Source organism: Ambystoma mexicanum, chromosome 13 (genome assembly GCF_040938575.1).
Source record: "Ambystoma mexicanum isolate Mex_15411 chromosome 13, UKY_AmexF1_1, whole genome shotgun sequence".
Classification (NCBI taxonomy): Eukaryota; Metazoa; Chordata; class Amphibia; order Caudata; family Ambystomatidae; genus Ambystoma; species Ambystoma mexicanum.
In genome coordinates, this window is record NC_090938.1 from 347500650 (window position 1) to 347519575 (window position 18926).

The 18926-nt window shown below is 47.9% G+C and overlaps 1 protein-coding gene across 2 annotated transcripts in view; it reads right to left on the reverse strand.

The window, feature by feature from the left end:
- The window catches only part of LRP10 (LDL receptor related protein 10), a 568013-nt gene that overhangs the window by 349367 nt on the left and 199720 nt on the right, over positions 1 to 18926 (reverse strand). For both annotated transcript variants that reach the window (XM_069633857.1, XM_069633858.1), the window contains one exon: positions 16843 to 16887. In XM_069633857.1, the coding sequence (XP_069489958.1) occupies positions 16843 to 16887 (45 nt within the window). The remainder of the gene's footprint in view (positions 1 to 16842; positions 16888 to 18926) is intronic.

The window sequence follows — 18926 nt, forward strand, 5'->3', positions numbered from 1 at the left end:
TTCAAAACATTTTAATATTAGTTATCATTCCTATTTTCTTTTATCAAAACTTTTTGTTTAATGATCAAGAAAAGAAATAGATTCTTTTTTGTCGTCAATTGATGATTTAAATTGTTATTGTCTAATTTTATATTTGCATAAAATGAATTGTTGAAAGGTTGATGTAATCAGCTAAAACGATTTTTAAAAAGTATACCCAGAGACTGAAAGAGCACATAGGTGACGACACAAACCTGGACGCCCTTGCACCCTCCATCATCTCTTACTGCCTCTCAGCCATCCAGACCTTGTGTACTTCTAATGATCTCCGCGTCAATGCCAGCAAAACCAAGATCCTTCCTATAGGGACCTGCGGCACCCCACTTCTTCTCTTTACTCTGGCCTTCCTCCATGGGCTCTCCCCCTGCTCCCTCCTCAAAGCCAGAAACCTCAGTCATCTTTGACTCCTCTCTCTCCCTCCCTTGTCTCGGGAGGATAGCTCAGGGAAAACGCGCTCGGCTTCGAAGCAAGACGACACGGAGCAACACAGGTTCGATACTCGGGTCTGCACTTATAAACCTCTGGGTATGAAGCGCATTATGAATAACCTATCGTATAATATCCTTCCTCCCTCACACTCAGGACATTGCCAAGAAGTCCCACTTTCAGCTTTTCCTTCTAAAAGGAATTCTACCTTTCCTCACCTTCCCCCAGAGAGACTCTGGTACTCTCTAGGCTTCACTACTTCAATAGCCTCCTCCTTAATCTACCTTCGTCCACTTTGCTACCCCTCTGTTAGGACTGATTTTCTATATTCTGGCCTGGTGGACAGATGTACAGAAGGCCAACCTATATTGTGACAGGGACAACTCTGGGGAGCTGTAGCCAAACCAGTTTGGGTAGCAATGACAGGCAGTCTAGGCTAAGTTCTTCAGAGGCAGTGAGCTTGTAAAGGCTCCACAATGAAGTCACACAATGGGAATTGCAAATTACACTTAGACAGGGTGTATAAAAATACAGTTCTTTATTGGCCAAACCGCACTATAGAAAAATGACTACTAGCAAGTAGGGGGGGGGGGTGTGCGCGCGCGCGGGGGGGGGTGTGCGCGCGCGGGGGGTTGGGGGGTTGGTGTGTGTGTGTGGGAGGGGGGTTAGTGATTGGGGGGTTTATGTGTGCAAGGCATAAAATAAGCAGTGTCACATAGCAATTTGCTATGTCACCTTGTTTATGAAAGCATATCTCACCCTTCAGTCATCTCTTACCCTCAGGGCTCTTTCCTCTATTCACTGCAAGGTCAAGGGTGCTAATGGAGAAAGTACAGCAGTAATCATCCCCTCAAGGCCTGTGTGGGAGTGCTAGGCAAGATGTATTTCTCCTTTTTAAATAATTACAAACCAGACGTAATCGGGATGATAATTTTATTAAACTAACTTTATCCTCTCTGGCAAAGACCAGTATGTATCAGCTTTATTTATCAAAGATAGTCATGTTATTCCATTCCTAAAAAGTTGTTACATAAATCATAATTACAGTATTGCTACTGTAAAGCATGGAGACAATGCAGCGTTTTAGAGTAAAGCTTAGGTTAGTGTAGCTAAATCTCGTGTGTGGGTGTATGCGGGTAGGTGTGTGGGGGGGGTAGGTGTGGGGGGGTAGGTGTGGGGGGGTAGGTGTGGGGGGGGGTAGGTGTGGGGGGGTATGTGTGGGGGGGGTAGGTGTGGGGGGGTAGGTGTGTGGGGGGGGTAGGTGTGGGGGGGTAGGTGTGGGGGGGGTAGGTGTGGGGGGGGTAGGTGTGTGGGGGGGTAGGTGGGCGCATGTGTGGGTGGGCGCATGTGTGGGTGGGCGCATGTGTGGGTGGGTGCATGCGTGGGTGGGCGTATGTGTGGGTGCATGCATGTGGGTTGGGGTAGTCGGTGGGGAGGGTGTGGGTGGGTGTGTGGGGGTTGGGTGTGCGGGGGTGGGTGCGCGGGGGTGGGGGGCAGGGGAGGTTGTATGTGTCGGTGGGTGCAGTGAGTAGGGGGCATGGGGTGTGTGGGTGTATGGGCGTGGGTAGCGGGGTGTGGGCGCAGGGTGCAAGGGTGCATGGGCGTGTGTGAATGTATGTGTGCATGTATGCATATGTATGTGTGCGTATGTACGTGTTAGACAAGTGTGTAGTGAGGGTAGAGTAAGGAGTGACTGTGGAAAGACTGGTACTGGGTGAAAGGAGGGTCTTTGAGTAGTAGTGGAAAGAGGAGGAATGGTAGTAGCATGGAAAGAGTAGTAGCGTTGGAGAAGTGGTAAGGGGAGAAGTAACATCAAAGGGTGGAGACCAGGAAAGCAGACCGGTTGGGAGATGTTGAGGGAGAAAGAGCAGGTAGAGTAGCAGGGAAATGAGAGTCTTGGTGTGAGTGGAATAGACTACTCCTACAGAGCAACTGTTCCCACTTGCCGTTAGAAAAACGAACCCGTGGCAGAAGTAGGGTAATTTAGGAAGTCCCTAAGCGGGTCAGTGAGCTGGCAATTTAGGGGAACCATTGCTAGCATAAGATCAATAACTTATGCAGTATAGGTGTTAAGACTGGATTTCTATACTCTGGCCTGGTGGACAGATGTATAGGAGGCCAACCTAGTTTAATGACAGGGATAACTGTGGGAGCGGACGCCAAACCAGTTCAAGATAGCAAGGTGAGTGGTCAAGGCTAAGTCTCAGGAGGGGGTGAGCCTGGTAAGGGGTCCTCAATGAGTACACAAAGTGAAAAGACAAGGAACACACTTTATTAATGGCCATATAACACTATGAAAAAGGACCACTAGTATGTAATATCAAACAAACTAAATAAATGATACATATATACAATCGGTGCAGTAGGGCAAAATACATAATAAACCCCTGCAAAAAATGTATGGGGCCTTGTGCCCAAAAGTTCCCCAAAGTTCCCTATGGTTTTGTGAGATGGGAAAATGTTGTTCTAGTGAATATAAGTGTCCCCCGCATTCGGAATTCTTGTGCAAACAAGCAAAGACAAACGGTTATAAAAGTTTTTAAAAGTTACCAAACTTTAAAGGGGAGATAAGGGGTTCAGCTAAGTACGGTTACAACTCATCCCTCATACTCAGATTCTTCTTAGGACTTGACAGGTCTTCAGAAGAGGGCCTAGGGTCACTTGTCCCGCAGTCTGCTCTGGTCCTCTATGCCCAGGGGTTGCAGGTTTAGAGCACTTCTCCGGTCAGTGACAAATGCTGGTGCAAAGTCTTCAGGATGGAGAATGCAGAAGAACAATGCAGGGCTCCTCTCAGCACAGGACTGGATGCATGCAGCTGGTGCAAAGTCTTCAGGATGGAGAATGCAGAAGAACAATGCAGGGCTCCTCTCAGCACAGGACTGGATGCATGCAATCTGTTTTGACGACTGCCACCGATTCACAGTGAAGCAGAGGAACACAGCTGTCATGGTCGGACTTTGCCTCCTATCTCGGGTCCCCTGGCTACTGGAACCATGACATTTGGAAGAGACTACTCCTGTAGCCTTAGCTGTGGATCCCCAATGTATCGGGGCTCAACGTGCAACGTTGACGTATGCAGCACGGTATCCCAAACTCTGATCTGGTCAGCCACTGCGTGATCCAGGGGCACTTACGAGGGCTCCAAGGTGACGTCTAGAGTGAGTGTTTCCACCACCCCAAGGGTAAAAGCTCCTTTTTGCAAAACTTCTGGAGATAACCTCCAAAACAGGGCTCTTCAAGGACAGCAGAAGAAATTGGTGACCAGGCCGCCTTCCAATGGGTCCACTGTCTCCTTACACGCCTTGCAGGTGGATAGGATAGTTGGCTCCTTCAAGTTTCTTTCAGTATCTCTCTGGAATGGGTTCAGAGGTCCTCCTCTTATCCAAAAGGCTGTTAAGAGTCGAAACTCCCACTAGCCAATCGAAAATCCCCCCCCCCACAACAGTGGTCCAATCACGGCCAATGGTGACACAGCTCATGCATACAATTCAGACACACTAAAACCAGTTTGTGGATTGGGACCAGACAGTCCCATCTGTGAGAAACCTGAGGGCGTCCTTGCATCTACTCCCCTTGGGTCCTCTTCTCAGGTGGCCAGGGAAAGGCCATCGCTTTTGGATCCAGACTCTGGGGGACCACCTGGGTACGAGGGAGGATCACCTGGGTGGAGAGTCTTTGGGGATTGAGGATGAGAGGTCTTTGGGTGAGACACAGTATCCCTCATTTCCATTTCAGAAGGAACCCTTAATCACAGATGCAGTTATGGGGTATTGCTACCCCTGTCCCACTGACCAGAAAACCACCAGGAGATATCAGTATGAAATGATATGTCATAACGTGCCTGTACAAGTATTTCTAGGCACAACAAGGAAGGGAGGGCGGACAGAGGGACAAAACAACGATCTTACTAGGCCTTGTGACATTCATATCACGCAAGTGCGGGGGGGGTGAGGGTGAGAAGTGCCAAGCGGGCAGGGGAGAGTGCAAGTAACTAGTAATTGCGGCCGGGAGGTGGCTAATAAGTGCAGAGTGGGAGGGAACTGTCTGGTTGCAGATACAGTCCCTTAAGTGGTTGGGAGGCCCGGAGGCAGTTCAAGGGCAATCGGTTTGTGGAGTGTGATAAAATGAGGAGCCTGGGATTGTTATCATTAGAAGAATCATAAGACCCATTGGAAAGAATAAGTACTCTTTGTTGCAGAACCAATACCCATTATTACCCATTGATAGAGAGTCATTATTTATTGTTACCCAGTATTATCCCTTTAGGCATGGGTGCATCATGGTTAGCTATCCATTATGCATTCAGTTTAGTTCTGATTAGTATATTGTTGAAGTAGACACAATCCACATATTAAGACTGCCACTGTATGCATTAGCCATTGACATGTTATGCATTTGAAGAGAGAAATAGGCCCTGTTGTATGAAGGGTTGGCTTTTAGAATATGTTTGCATTAGAATATAGCGCTTGCCATTAGGAGAGAAACATGCTAGACACTAGAGTTTGCAATAGAATGGCACTTGCATGTATTTTAGAGACACGGTATATTTGACATATAGAGAATGATTTGCTATGCCTCTATGTTTACATTATAGCGCTTAGGCTGAGAGAAACGTATTGTTTGCAAGATTGAGAACGAATGAGGCCTGGAAATGACACACACAGTGCATATTTGAAATGACATGAAGAGCCATTTAGTATGATGGCATTGTTATGCTTTGTAGAGACACATTTAGAGATATGTTTGACACATATGCATGTATGTTGAGTGTGCATTTAGAATGAGTTTGTATTATGTAGCTAGCGCTTGCATTGTGAGAGAAATTGTAAACGTTAGAAAGCATTAGGCTGGCATTTGAATCCATTTCTGATGGAGACACACAGAAGTTGCCTGCGCCACTGGGCTCAGCGCGAAGATGTTATGAATTAACAGTGTACCAGGAATTTGTAAACATTTGCTTGGCAGACACAGATAACATGAACCCGTGTCCGAGAAGGGAGCCTAATCAGCTTGAGTTCTGTGCCGTGGAGACAACACGAGGGTTGGGGCAATGAAGTGAGCGACATGGGGAGATGGGAGGGAAGCCTTTTCACACAAGGAGTTGCTTTGAAAATGGGCACTAAGAGAGCATTTCGTTATACAGACAGAGCCAACAGTGGAAGCGAACGGAGAAATAGGGAATTAGATGGTGTTTTGCACTGCGCACACAGATGGCCATGAAAGAGATATGACGTCCAATGTGACTTTGCCACTTTGACACAGAACACGCAGTGAAAATACACGCAAAACACAGACTGGCAGGCACGGCCTGAATATAGAATGCTGAGACAGAAAGAGACATTCTTAGAATGTAAGTAACCATAGAAATGGGTGCGTCAATGGAAACTATAACCAGAGCTGGAGAGAGAAGAGAGTGGTTAGTTTGAGGTAGTTGCTTAGAGTCTGATGGAGGATGCAGCTAGAAACTGATTCGAGTTAGCTGCTGTTGGAGTTTGGCTGGAGAATGCAATCCTGAGAATGAGGGAGAGATGTTTGGTGCAGCAGAATCCGATGGCTTTGGGACAGAGAGCTTGACAGAGCTTGGCAGAGCTTGGCAGAAGCAGTTTGTGTGACCAGATCTTGGGGCCTGCCACTGCTGACTGATTGAAGAGAGTAGCGGGAAGAGGAGAGACCTGGCTTGACAAATACAGAGCTGGAGACAGAGAGATAAACAAGCAAATGGGAAGTATGGTTCATGGCTAGACAAACTGATTGATTATATTTAGTGGGGTAACTTTGCTGATGGGTTTGGAGAGGACATGACATCTGAAGGGGAGGTGCCTGCGCCAAATGAGTGGGGACAGAATGGTGTGCCATGGAGATTGGGGGGATGTGCATCCCTGTGCCCCCCCCCCCGAATTACACCCACGATTAGAATGTGACACCATCTAGTTGTTGGTCAAACACTCACACAGTTTTGAGTTTGGGAAAGGGGAGATCAGACAGGGATTGTCTTAAAGAGAGTGAGTGTGAAGCATAGTGTGGATTGGTGTGGATTTGAAGAGAGGTTCAATCCTGTATGAAGGAGAGGATTGTTGGATGTTTGACGCTTGCACAAATGGCTTGTATTTTAGACTGCATTAGAAACACACGCTTGCATTAGACTGTATTAGAATGAAAGGCTTGCATTACAGGCTTGTATTAGGAACCTGAAAGGCTTATAGTTATTGCATGGTAGATTTGCACCAGAAGCATAAAAGGTGCAAATTCGATATAGGCTTATAGAGTTTTAGCATTGTTTGAATTATGCTTTGGTATTAGCATAAATAAATGTATTCCACGGTTATAATTGAATCGATTAATGTGTTGTTCTTTGTGTCTTGTTATTTGTGTCCACAGTAGTAAGATAGGATTATGTTGGTATTATTTGTTCTGTACAACATGGGGTATGTTCCTAGAAGTTATCTAGGAGTAACAGTGCACAAGGGGCCTGAGCCTGGAGATTTTGGGGGGGGGGGGGGGGGGTATAGGCGCCACATACACCTCCCCTAGGGGATTGCCAAAGATTGTCTGAGACCGGAGCATGCTTGCCGGGGGGGGATGGAGGGGGGGCGGAAGGGGCAAGACGATGATAGGGCTTTATTTTGCAGACTAACAGGTTGTGCAGGAGCCTAGTCCTGTAAGATCAGAAGGTGGCCAGGTAACCAGTATGCGCAGCAGACAGGGACATCAGCTAGGGAGGGTGAGAGAGAAAGCGAAAAGGAAGGTCTTGAGTTGCTTCCGGAACCTTAGGTGGTTGTGCTCAAGTTAGAGAGGCAGGGAGGCTGTTCCAGTGGGAGGCCGCAGCCCAGGACAGAGATCTTCCCAGCATTCTCTGCCTGGAGAAGCGTCTCACCCTCAGAGAGTTGGAGGTGGATGAGCGGAAGGCTTGTGAATGGAAGATGCTTAGGTAGAGAAAGTTGGATGTAGTGTGGTCCCCGACCCCAGAAATCCTTGTGGACGATGCAGAGGGTTTTGAACTTGATCCTCACAGCCACAGGGAGCCAGTGGAGAGATTTCAGGGATGGAGAGATACGAACCCTGGGCTAAAGGCCAAGGACAAGTCTTGCAATCCTGTTCTGGACGGTATGGAGTCTTTCCACTGGAAAATGTTCCATCAACAGTTTTTGCATCAAATTTTTTTCCAATGAAAAAAAATGCATATTTTTGTCGGTTAAAGGGTTAATTTTGTTTGGGGTGGGTTTTTAAGGGTTCAAAATGAGGGAATGGGGGGCCCTAAAAGGAACAAAAAATGCATTTAATGCAAATTTTTTCATTGGAAAAAAATGTGATCCAGAACACCCTCGATGGAAAATTTTCGATGGAAAGACTAGTAACCGTTCTGGACAAGGACAAGGCTTGCAGTACTATTCTGGACGAGGACAAGTCTTGCAGTCCTGTTCTGGATAAGTTGTAGAGGGTCGAAGAGTAGAGGCAGCCAGATTTAGAAAGTGGTTGTTGCAGTAGTCCAGCCAGAGAGGACCAGGCTCTGGAAACTGTGAGCTTCTGGGGGAAAGTGAGAAAAGGAAGAATACCTCATAGGAGGTGCAGCTGACCATGTGACTTCTTAGAGACATCAGAGATGTGAGGAGAGAAGGTGAGGGTGGAGTCGAAGATGACCCCAAGGTTCTTAGCCTCACTGGAAGGAGCAGGTAGAGAGCCCAGGGTGGGCTGCCAGAGTGAGAGAGGGAAGGCGGGAGCAGGAGTCCCAATGAGGAGGATCTCAGTCTTACTGGCATTAAGGCAGAGGCCATTAGAGGTGCACCATTCCTGAATAGTGGACAGACAATCTGGTATGAGAGAAGGAGCAGTAGAGGCTGCGGGGAACCTGAAGGAGAGCTGGGTGTCATCCACATAAAACACTGAAAGTTAGAGCAGAAGGTAGAGATGCGGTGGGCCAGAGGTGCCAGATAGTGGTTAAAAAGCCAGGGAGAGAGGTTAGACCCCTGGGGAACAAGAGAGGTTAGACCCCTGGGGAACACGAAAAGTAGAGAGAGAGCTAGAAGACAGAAAAGAGCCAAGTTGGACCTGGGTGGGTCGATCAGTGAGAAAGGAGGTGAACGAGGCCAGGGCCTGAAAAGAGGTACCCAGGTTGTCTCGGAAAGGAAGCAAAGTTTCTGCCAGCACCGCGTAGAGGAAGCAGACTTGCCAATGGGAACTGAAGAGAATCCAAAGTCCGAGCAGGTCTTGCCGTTGAAGGAAAGCCAGCAGGCAAAGCCAAAATTGAACAGTGAAGCTGCCCCTGAAACGCCAGGGACCGGTGAGTGAAGGGGGAAAGTCACTCGAACCGGGGAGCTCCTAGGGGCAGTAGGGAAGCGAGACGAAATGCTGAAAAATAAAACAGCATGAGCATATTGAAAGAAACCCGAAGCCATGGGTTGTGGGAAAGTTAAGTGGCAGAGTAAACGATCAACAATATTGAATACCTAACTGAATGAAAACTTTATTGGCAGAGCTACCGACCTGATGACAAATGAATGTGAAATTCAGATATTGCCTATTTGAAAGCAACGTACAAGACAAGAGAGTAAGTGTGGAATATTGCGATAGAGCAGGAAAGCAAGGTGGTGAAGGAATAAAACCACCACAAAGTGAACTTTATGCATGAATACAGTGCGGCAAGGCCAAAGAATGGTAAAGGATAAGTGACACATTGTGGCAAAGCCAAGAGGCTGAACAAGGAGATGCCAAGTGAGTGTGAACCTTCACTCTCACTTGGCTTCTCCATGTCGGCCTCTTGGCTTTACATGAACATTCACACAGGGGTAGATACAGAAGATCCTGTGTGGGCTAGAGAGCCTAGGGCTCCTGGATGTGCGACCTGTAATGGGTGGACTGTGTGGTCTGACAACTGCGCCTAGACCAGGGAACCCTCAATTGTGAAAGCTAAAAACAGAGTTAATGTGAACTAAGGAGGAGGAATCTATGAACTGTTAATCCAATCCAGATGGAGTGTCATGTTGATCTGGAGTCGTTTTGAACATTGAGAGACTGAGACCAAATATAAGTTGGCACAGTGAAGTCTTGGGGAAGTGAAACCCGAGACATAATGAAGTTTAGTGCTGTCTTGAGGACGGAAATCTCAAGACCCTTTTCTGTGGAAGTGTTTTTATTTTTATTTATTTTTTGGATTTGTAGAGGGCACTACAGCCCACAGGCATCGAGGCACTATGAGGAAACGTAAGAAGGCTTGATTCAGGGATACAAGAATGCAGCCCAACAGAGTATTGCTTAGTACAGAGGGTTTTTTTGCATAATATATTTGAAGGACATTACTTAAATGCATACACAGATACATACAGGAAGTAAAAATGCCCTTTCAAACAAAGAGCCTCGTTTTGATGGCTTTCCGGAAGGCTGCATGAGAGTCAATCGACCAAATCTGGGACGGGAGGGTGTTCCAAAAAGGTAGCGGCCATAGTTGGGAAGCTGGTACCGTTGCCTTGAACTTGGGGAGTAAACCCAGAGGATTTGTGGAACTGTTTTGAACTTGGGGAAAAGTAATCCCAAGACTTTTGTGGAGCTTTCCTAAATTTGGGGAAGGAGAGCAGAAAAGTAAGCTAGGAGCTGGAAGAAACTCAGAACTTTATTTCGATCAGCATTTCTTTTAGGGTAGGTTTTGCACACAGACTTTTTTAAAAAGCCTTCGCAGGACAAATCCACAGTGTTGAGTGAAGCAGGTGCGCAGGAGACACTGCCCGACGAAACGTAGCACGTTTGCTATGTCCATGCTACCAAGCCTATAAAATCCAAGGTTGGGACCCTCTGCGGCAAAGCCCTTAACAGGACAAGTCCGCAGTGTTGAGCGATGCAGGTGTTTGGCGGCGAAGGGGTCTGCGGTGCAGGCAGCGAGCGAGGACGACTCACCCTCCTGTTTGCAGCCACCAGGTAAGAAGTTGTGGGTAGTTAGCCTGTTCTGTGCTCTCAGCCCTTCTGACCATGCCCTTCACCCTTGTACCCCCGAGTTCTGCCCTTGCCACCAGGCCTGGTGCACCCACATCATCTGTTGATTGCTTCCCGCGTGGTTCCAATGCACTCTTCCTTGCGTTCACTCCCTCACCCCTTTCTGGTCTTCCCACCTCGTGCCTCTGCAGCCTCTGCCCACATGGTTCCTTTGCAATCCCAGATCGCATTTGCTTCGTGCCCCTTCCACCCTTGGCTTCGCCCACGCCTGCACGTCCTCCACCTGTAAGGTTCCCTCGCAATCCTTGTTCACGTGTGCCTCGAGCCTCTTCCATCCTTGGCTATGCTCGCACCTACACATCCTCTGCCTGTGTAGTTCCGACACAATCACTGATCGGGAGTGCTCTGTGCCACTTTCATCCACGGCTACGCTCGTGCCTGAGCGTCCATCGCATTCCTGATCGCTTGTGCCGCCCGCCCGTTCCACCCGTGGCTACGATTGCGCCTGCGCGACCTCTGCCCGCATGATTCCTGCGCAATCACTGATCAAGTGTGGTCCACGCCCCTTCCATCCTTGGCTACGCTCACACCTCTGCACTTCCCTCCGCTTCCCTTTTCCCCATCCCAGTCCTGTTGCTACTCTGTGTTATGCTGTTTTTCTTCATCTAGGCCCCCTTTTTGCTTGACTGCACTGGTCTAGTGTCCACTTATCTTTGACTGCTTTGTACTTGTACTGCCCACTTCTGTATGTTTCTCACTCTTCCCCTTAGGTTCCCTTGATCATGGTTTGGTTACTTAGCCCTTGCTTTTCCTGTTCCCTGCTGTGTTCCCTTCTCCTTCAGGTTCCCTCATTCTTACTCTGTTGACTGGTTTTGTTTTTCACATCTACTTGACTGCTCTTCTTTTTGTCTCATCAAGCCCTCTTGTCCTTTTTTTATTTGTTCTGGTCTGCTTGCACCCCTCCTCTTGTGGCCACCCCTAGTGTCTCCTCCTCCCTTACCTGCGTCGCCCCTCACCTCCTTCTCCCCTCTGTTTGCACCCTCCATGGTGTTCTCCGCTTCGCCCATCTCCTATATTGACTATCCTGTCCTTCTTACCAAGTCTGGCAGGAAGTAGTTCAAAAGGGATATCTTGGTCTCTAACCCAGTCCTCCTCCTCCTCCTCCTCCGATACTTTCTGCACCTCATCAACTTCCTTTCTTCTCCTACTGTCCCCGCTTTCCCCTCTCTGGCTCCTTTGCCTCCCTCCTCTGCCACCTCATCCTCCTCCTTAGCTACCTTGCCCTCTCCTCTTTCCTCCTCTGCCCACCCTCAGGCTCCTCCTACACTTCTGCGGGGCATACCTCTGACCTGTACCCCTCCACGGAAGTCTTTCAAGGGTGGCAACCTTCTCCACATTGCCACTTTCAAATCTAGCTCAGCTGTCAAAAACTCTTCCAACATCTGCAGTCTCCTGTAAGAACTCAACCTTGATGTTCTCTGTCTTACCAAGCCATGGTTTACGGCCAGCTCTGTCACAGGTTTTACGCTCCCTCCCTGATGGCTACAAGATCCTCTCCAGAGGGGGTGGCCTTGATCTTCCAGGAGTGGATCCCTGCCTCCATCATTCCTATGCAGGTCTACTCCTCCTTTTAATGTCTGGTCTGCAGGCTTTCTCTCCTTGCCGCTCTCTCCCTGCCGCTCTCTCACTGTGGCTACTATCTTCCGGCCACCTGGTCAGGTTACCTCCTTCCTCTCCAAGAGGGCGGAACTCTCCTCCTCCCTCCTGGCCTCAACCACTCAACTCCCCCCTCCTCGGAGACCTCAACATCCCATGCTTCCTGTAAATCCTCTGTTCTCTTTTGCAACCTCTGCGACTCTCCTCGTCCCTCTATTCTTCCCTCTGGCCTAACTCACTCTGCAAGGCACACCTTCGATGTTCTGATCTCCTCAGACCTCCCAGTTTCTAACCCTCTCACCATTCCTCTCTCCTGGAGCGACCGCTTTCTCCTCTCTACCCCTCATGCCGAACCAACCCCTGCACTGCCACTCACCTTCTCGGTCATCCAACCCATGAAGCGTGTGCCAGGTGAGGCTTTCACCTCTGACTGACTCACATCCTGACATAACCCTTTCCAACCTCCATTCTTCCATCTCCGACACTCTTGATGTACTTACCCCGGTCATGAGGATCTGCTTGAAGCCCAAAGCCAAGTGCAACGCTTAGGACGACTCAGACGTTGTCACCCTTAAACACAAGTGTAGGGTGGCTGAGAGGAAAAGGTTGGCATCTTGTACAGCCTCTGACAAACTGGCCTGCCGCCTGCTCCAAAGGCAGTACTGACTCGGTCCACACCAGGAAGAGAGCCCAAATACAAGCACGCGTCTCTGAGGCATCTAACAACTCGGCCAAACTCTTTAAAATCTGCAAGGAGCTGTCCAATCCTGCTGCAGTCTACCTCTCCTGTTCCATCCCAGGCCCTCTGCACATTTTATCTCGAAAACCCGGGACATCCTGCCCACCCTCGCTTCCTCTCCTACTTCTGCCTCTACCTCTGGCCACCTCTCCTCCTCCCCTGTTCACCCCTGCCTAGGTATCTAGACAAGTCCGACGTATGAAAGTCTCGTCAAAACAGGTTCTTCCCTGTTCATCGAAAATTATCAAGGACCACATTGACAACCTCGCTCCAGCCTTGGCCGACTTTTGTAACCACTCCTTCGCCACTGGTACCTTCCCTTCCACCCCTTAAGCACTCTCTTGTGCACCCTCTTCTTAAGTAACCCTCAGCTGACCCCTCCTGACCGGCTAACCATCGCCCGATCTCCATTACTCCTTCTCTGGGCAAACACTTGGAAAAGCTGGCCATCACCCAGCTTAACCTTCACACTGAATCTGTTGGTTGTTTCCATGACCATCAGTCTGGTTTGAGAGCGGCCAGAAGCACAGAAACTGCTATCCTGAACATCCGTGAAAACATGCTCACAAACCTGGATACTAACCACCCCTCTGTCCTCATCCTTCTCAATCTCTTTTCTGCTTTTGATACTGTCATCCATGCCATCCTACTCAACCAGCTCTGTGATAACCTGGGTATCACTGATCAGGTCCTGACCTGGCTGACCTTTCTTTCAGACCGACCCTCGCAGGTCGAACTTGGGTCCTTCCTCTCCTCTATCTCTCATTCTCCCTCTCATTCTCCCTCTCATTCTCCCTCTCATTCTCCCTCTCATTCTCCCTCTCATTCTCATTCTCCCTCTCTACCTGTGGTGTTCCCCAGCAGTCTAATCTTTCTCCCTGGCTGTTCAACCAATAGCCGACACCTCTCGCCCACTGCATAGCTGCTCTCTGCACCAACTTTCAGTGCTATGCGGATGACACAGCTCACTTTCAGGCTCCCCTCAGCCGCCTCTCCTCCCTCTCTCATCCCAAATTGTCTTTCCACAATCCAGGAGTAATGTACCGACAATGACCTCTGCCTTAATGCCAGTAAGATGGAGATCCTCCTCATCGGCTCACTGACAACCTCCTTTCGTGTCACTCTCTGGCCGTCCACTCTGGGCCCTCTTCCTGCTCCCACCTGTGAGGCTAAGAACGTCGGGGTCATCTTCGACTCCACACTCTCCTTCTCGCCTCACATATCTGACATCCCTAAAAAGTCAAAGTACCAGCTTCACCTCCTCAGAGGTATTCTTCCTTTCCTCACTTTCCCCCAGAAGCTCACTGTATCCAGAGCTCTGGTTCTCTCTAGGCTGGACTACTGCAACAGCCTCTTTCTAAATTGCATTTATTTATTTGTTTGTTTGTTTATAAAGTGTCGAAAGCCCACGGGCCTCGGGGCGCTGAGACACATACACAAAGACATTCCATCAATGACAGGACAGAGTAACAACCGTGATGAGTAGGGCAGGAGCTACACTGAGATTACCTAAAAAGATCAGTTAAATCTACCTTCCTCTACTCTCCGTCCTCTAGAACTCATCCAGAACAGGAATGCGAGGCTTGTCCTTTGCCTCAAGCCCAGGGATCGAATCTCTCCAGCTCTGAATTCTCTCCATTGGCTCCCAGCGGCGACAAGGATAAAGTTCAAGACCATCTTCATTGTCCACAATGTCTTCTGGGGCCTGGGACCGCAATACCTCCAACTCTCTCTACGGAAATATCTTCCTACTCAAGCTCTTCTCTCCTCCAACTCCTTGAGGGGCAGTCACTTGTCCAAGCATCAAGTTGGGGGCAGATCTCTTTCTTCGGCTGGTGTCTCTCTCTGGAACAGCCTCCCAGCCTCTCTGAAACTTGAGCAGAACCATTTCCGGATCCGAAAGCACCCCAAGACCTTCCTCTTTGCTTCTGTTGTCTTTCTTCCTCGCCCCTGCTGATCTTATGTCCGATACTTGGACTGATCACCTGGGTACCCTCTGAATTTCGGGCCCAGGCCCCTGCCCGTCCAGCTGCACACCTGCACTGCCTCCTAGCACCCCCTGCACTTGTGGTCTGTATCTGTAACCCTACAGTCCCATTCCTGCACTTATTAAACACCCGTTGTCTGCACTTTTAACACTCGCACTTGCCACCTGCCGCTGCACTACTTGTGTTGATTCCATGTCCTGCACTTGTCCATCCTCCCCGCACCCCTTGGCACTTCTCCACTCCCCACTTCCCTGCACGTGTGCAGTGCAATCTCAATGTCACTAGGCCTAGTAAGATTGTTGTTTTTTATCCTCCTTCTGTTTGCCCTCCCTTGCCTTGTCTCGCCTTGAAACACTTGTGTGCCATCTCATATCCTTAGGTTTGTTAAGGTAGGGAAAACCCACATTAGTAAAGGGCAAGTTAGGCCTTCGTCCATCCTGACATTTGAGTTAATAAAGCTATTCTGTTTGAACTTTAAATCTGTTGTCTGTGTCTTGCTTCATGGTGCCTTCACACATCACACTTCCTGGTAGCAAATGCAGTAGCCCACGAAAAGCATCAGCTTTCCCCAGGCACTGGAAGTCCATATAAGGATTTTCCTGTACTTGCAGGTCAGGAAGTAGAGTTAGTGGCAGGATGGCCAAAGGACAAACCTTGCGGCACAGCCATGCTTGGACACTAACCACAGTAGGTAGCCGCGGTAAACTCAGCAAGGCTAAAACAAAATGCAATCAAAAAAATAGCAAAAAGGAACTGCTGTCACCAGCTTGTCTCTTAGACACCTAATGTAACCAGAAATCTTCTGAGTGTTAGTCTAGGGCAAACGAAAAAACGTGTACCCCATTGTATTGCATTGTAATATGCATTGTAGAATGATAAAAGTTACCATACATTGCAACAAAGTAACAAGACTAAGGAAAACAATGTTTCCCAGTACTGACAGCCTGAAGGACATGTCAGTTGCTCGATGACAAATGAGCAAAAGTAAAAAGTGCAGGTAACATTCAAAAATAGAAAACAATGTTTGGGGGTCCATAAAAATGAAGCGGAAGTTGCTGTAAAGATAAATCTTTCCTAACAAAGGCTAACTATTCAGTAGCACTAATCCGGAGTTACGAGCATCTAGACTAGGTAGGGAACCCCAGGGAAGACGAGATAGAGAGGGGCGGCACTAGGCACTGCACATAATTAAATAACCCTTAAACGGCCAATGGAGTGGTTTATGTGCTAACTGGCAAAACACATAGTTGTGAGATTATTATTTTTTTAAGCTAAAAACGTTTTTTGTAACCTTTACAAAAGCTGACGAATATTTTTTCCCCAGACAATAGTAAGATGCAGTTTTTAAGTAGGTCACTTAGTTGGAGCTTATCTTTTTGTACTTTTTCTTCACTTCCAATGTATGGAAAGGAATGGCAGCAGACAGCCGCCAACGGTTCTTTGAGGTAGTGAGCTGGCTTTCAGGGGGCAACTGCAGGTTATCGAAAAGAGACGTTATGAGAAACACTAAAATAAGATCAACAGATATTTTGGTTGGATTATAAACTTGGCAGATTCAAGGTTTGTAGCAGGTAGGGTGGAGTCTAAAGTTGTATGTCTTTAGCTCGAGAGGTAAACTTGATGGGCTGTACAGTTACATCAACTATGTAAAACCGAATGCATGAGAAATCAGTTTTCGCAACTGTGGTTATGAGCATCTATTTCACGCTTGCATTTAACATAGAATTTACAAAGTACAATACCATACTCCTAAGGCAAGATTCCCATTGCCTAAACTGGGATGAACGGTGGGATGGAGAACATGACTGGTAAAAGAAAATAAATGAAAAGTAATGTATAAACTATGACAAGCTGATGGGATGTTGTGTAAAGGGGGAGGAAATGGATACCAAGGGGTGGAGTGTGGGGGCTATGAAGAGAGCATTAAAGACGAGGAGAAAGGGCATGTGAGTAGCAAAAGAAGAGGAGGCGGTTGAGGAGATTTAATGATAAGCACAAGTAGAGAAGGAGAGGTGAGAGATGAAGAGAAGACCCTGCACGCAAATTGGCCTTTCTCCGTCCCAGTTCTCTTACCAAAGCTTGGCTGCCTGGATTCTCTGTAGTCTGCGGTTACAAATCCTGTGATTAAAGAAGGAAATAGAAAACATTAGTGGAACGGTGAACATCTTTCTACAACCCATTCACACAACACGCTGGTGACCGAAGAGCTTCTCAGAAATCACTGGCTAAGTGGCATTAAGAGGGTACCTGGGAGTAGCCACAGGTTTTTTTTTCGTCATCAAATCTTTCCCTCTCTTTGTTTTGCAAGTGACTAATCAGTGCTAATTTTCTACATTGACATCCGCCACGTTTGGCTGATCAATGAAAATAGACTGTGGGTAATGTATTGTATGTCATATTTGTGGGTGTACTGAACTTTCAGGTCCGAGCCAGAATAATTTCTGCCTCGCCATGTGCACTTCTCCACTGTGCAGAATCGTCCTAGGTGGGTACAGACTGCCCAGAGCCTTAATATTTGCCTCTGCAGGATTGGTAAGTGGGTGGGTAGGTAGGTAGGGGGGTCAATATTGGGCCAATTCAGTGCCATGACAAAAAACAAGGTTGCTTCGTTTTTTGTTTACATTGGGAGTAAGCTGCTCAGCCAAAACTCTAGCATATATCCCTGCCCATAGCTATCAATTATAGCATTCACGGCCACATATAGTGTAGTGCTTCCCCACTCGCCTGCACTGCACCCCAGCTCCCCACGAATGCAGAAAAACACTCCCCATACCCTTGACGCCCTCTACGCTTAATCCAGAACACAACATCTCGAGGCCTAACAGTCTACAACCTCCAAACTCAAAATGGCTTATACCGCAATACTGAATATGTCATTGCCCTTGCTGCGGTGTGATTAAGAGCTCCCTTACTTGCCTCAGAGTCTAAACATCACACAAATTCGATGTTCATTGTGCCAACTAACTGAAGAGCTGCTGCATTCCCAACCATTGCTAACATACTCTCATGGTCTATGCCTGCCGTTATATACCCGATTTACCAACCTAACGATGGATCATTGATCCCGCCCACTGCTTCTCATGTCGACCGAGACCTAGCACACAACCGGTTACATCTGTGTAGCTCCTTCCTATTGCATCTCTGTTGATCTAGCCCATTGCATCTGTGTAGCACCTACCTATTGCACCCCAATTGAACTAGCCTGTTGCATATGTTTAGTGCCTATCTATGGATTTCAATTGAACCAGCCTATTGCATCTGTGTAGTGCCTATCTATTGCATTTCAATCGAACTAGTCTGTTGCATCTGTGTGATACTGCCTATTGATTCTATAATGAACAAACCCACTGTGAGCTCCTACCCTCGGCTTTTAGCTGACTTAGTCACAGCGGAATTTGCCTACTGCATTTGTGTTGACCCTACTTAAGACATATACGGCATGACTAATGCCACATCAGTCATGAATCTTTTCCTAACTAAGTTTATCACCTTCTTAGTGGGCAGCCACATCACTAACACCCTCACTCACCTAACGCCCAAGCTACCTTCCATTACTGCATCATCATCTGCCCCGATGGCTCTCGCCAACATGACCTCCAGGCTATTGTCTAGGCAAAAACCTCTACCACCTTCTAACCAGATGAGGCCAACCTACTTCCTACCACCTACATTTCCTACACCGCAGCCAACATTCTCAATCAGCAAAGACACCCAACACATGTCAGATACATTAATCACCAGCTCAATGGATTTAACGCTTCGCAAGTAAGGCTAAACCCAACCAACCTTGCCCCACGAACTGGAGAAATCACAGACTAGGCTCCAGATTTATCAACCCCTCCTCACAGAACACCCAATAACAGCCAATGCCTTGCACTATCATACACAACGCAAACCTAATATCACACCCCCATATAAATCCAACTAATAAAAGGACTAAGAAAACCTATAAAATTAGCGGAACACTCCAGATCTCTCGTAGCCCGTGCCAAAGAAATTGCTTACATCATTACAACCAATCAGCTTGATTTCCTAGCTGTTAGAGACATGGCACCGCAAAGCAGCTGGCACTGCCCTCTCCCTAGCCATCCCAGAAAATGTCACCATTATCAGAAGAGACAGAGAAACTTCTAAAGGAGGAGGCATAGCATTCAAAT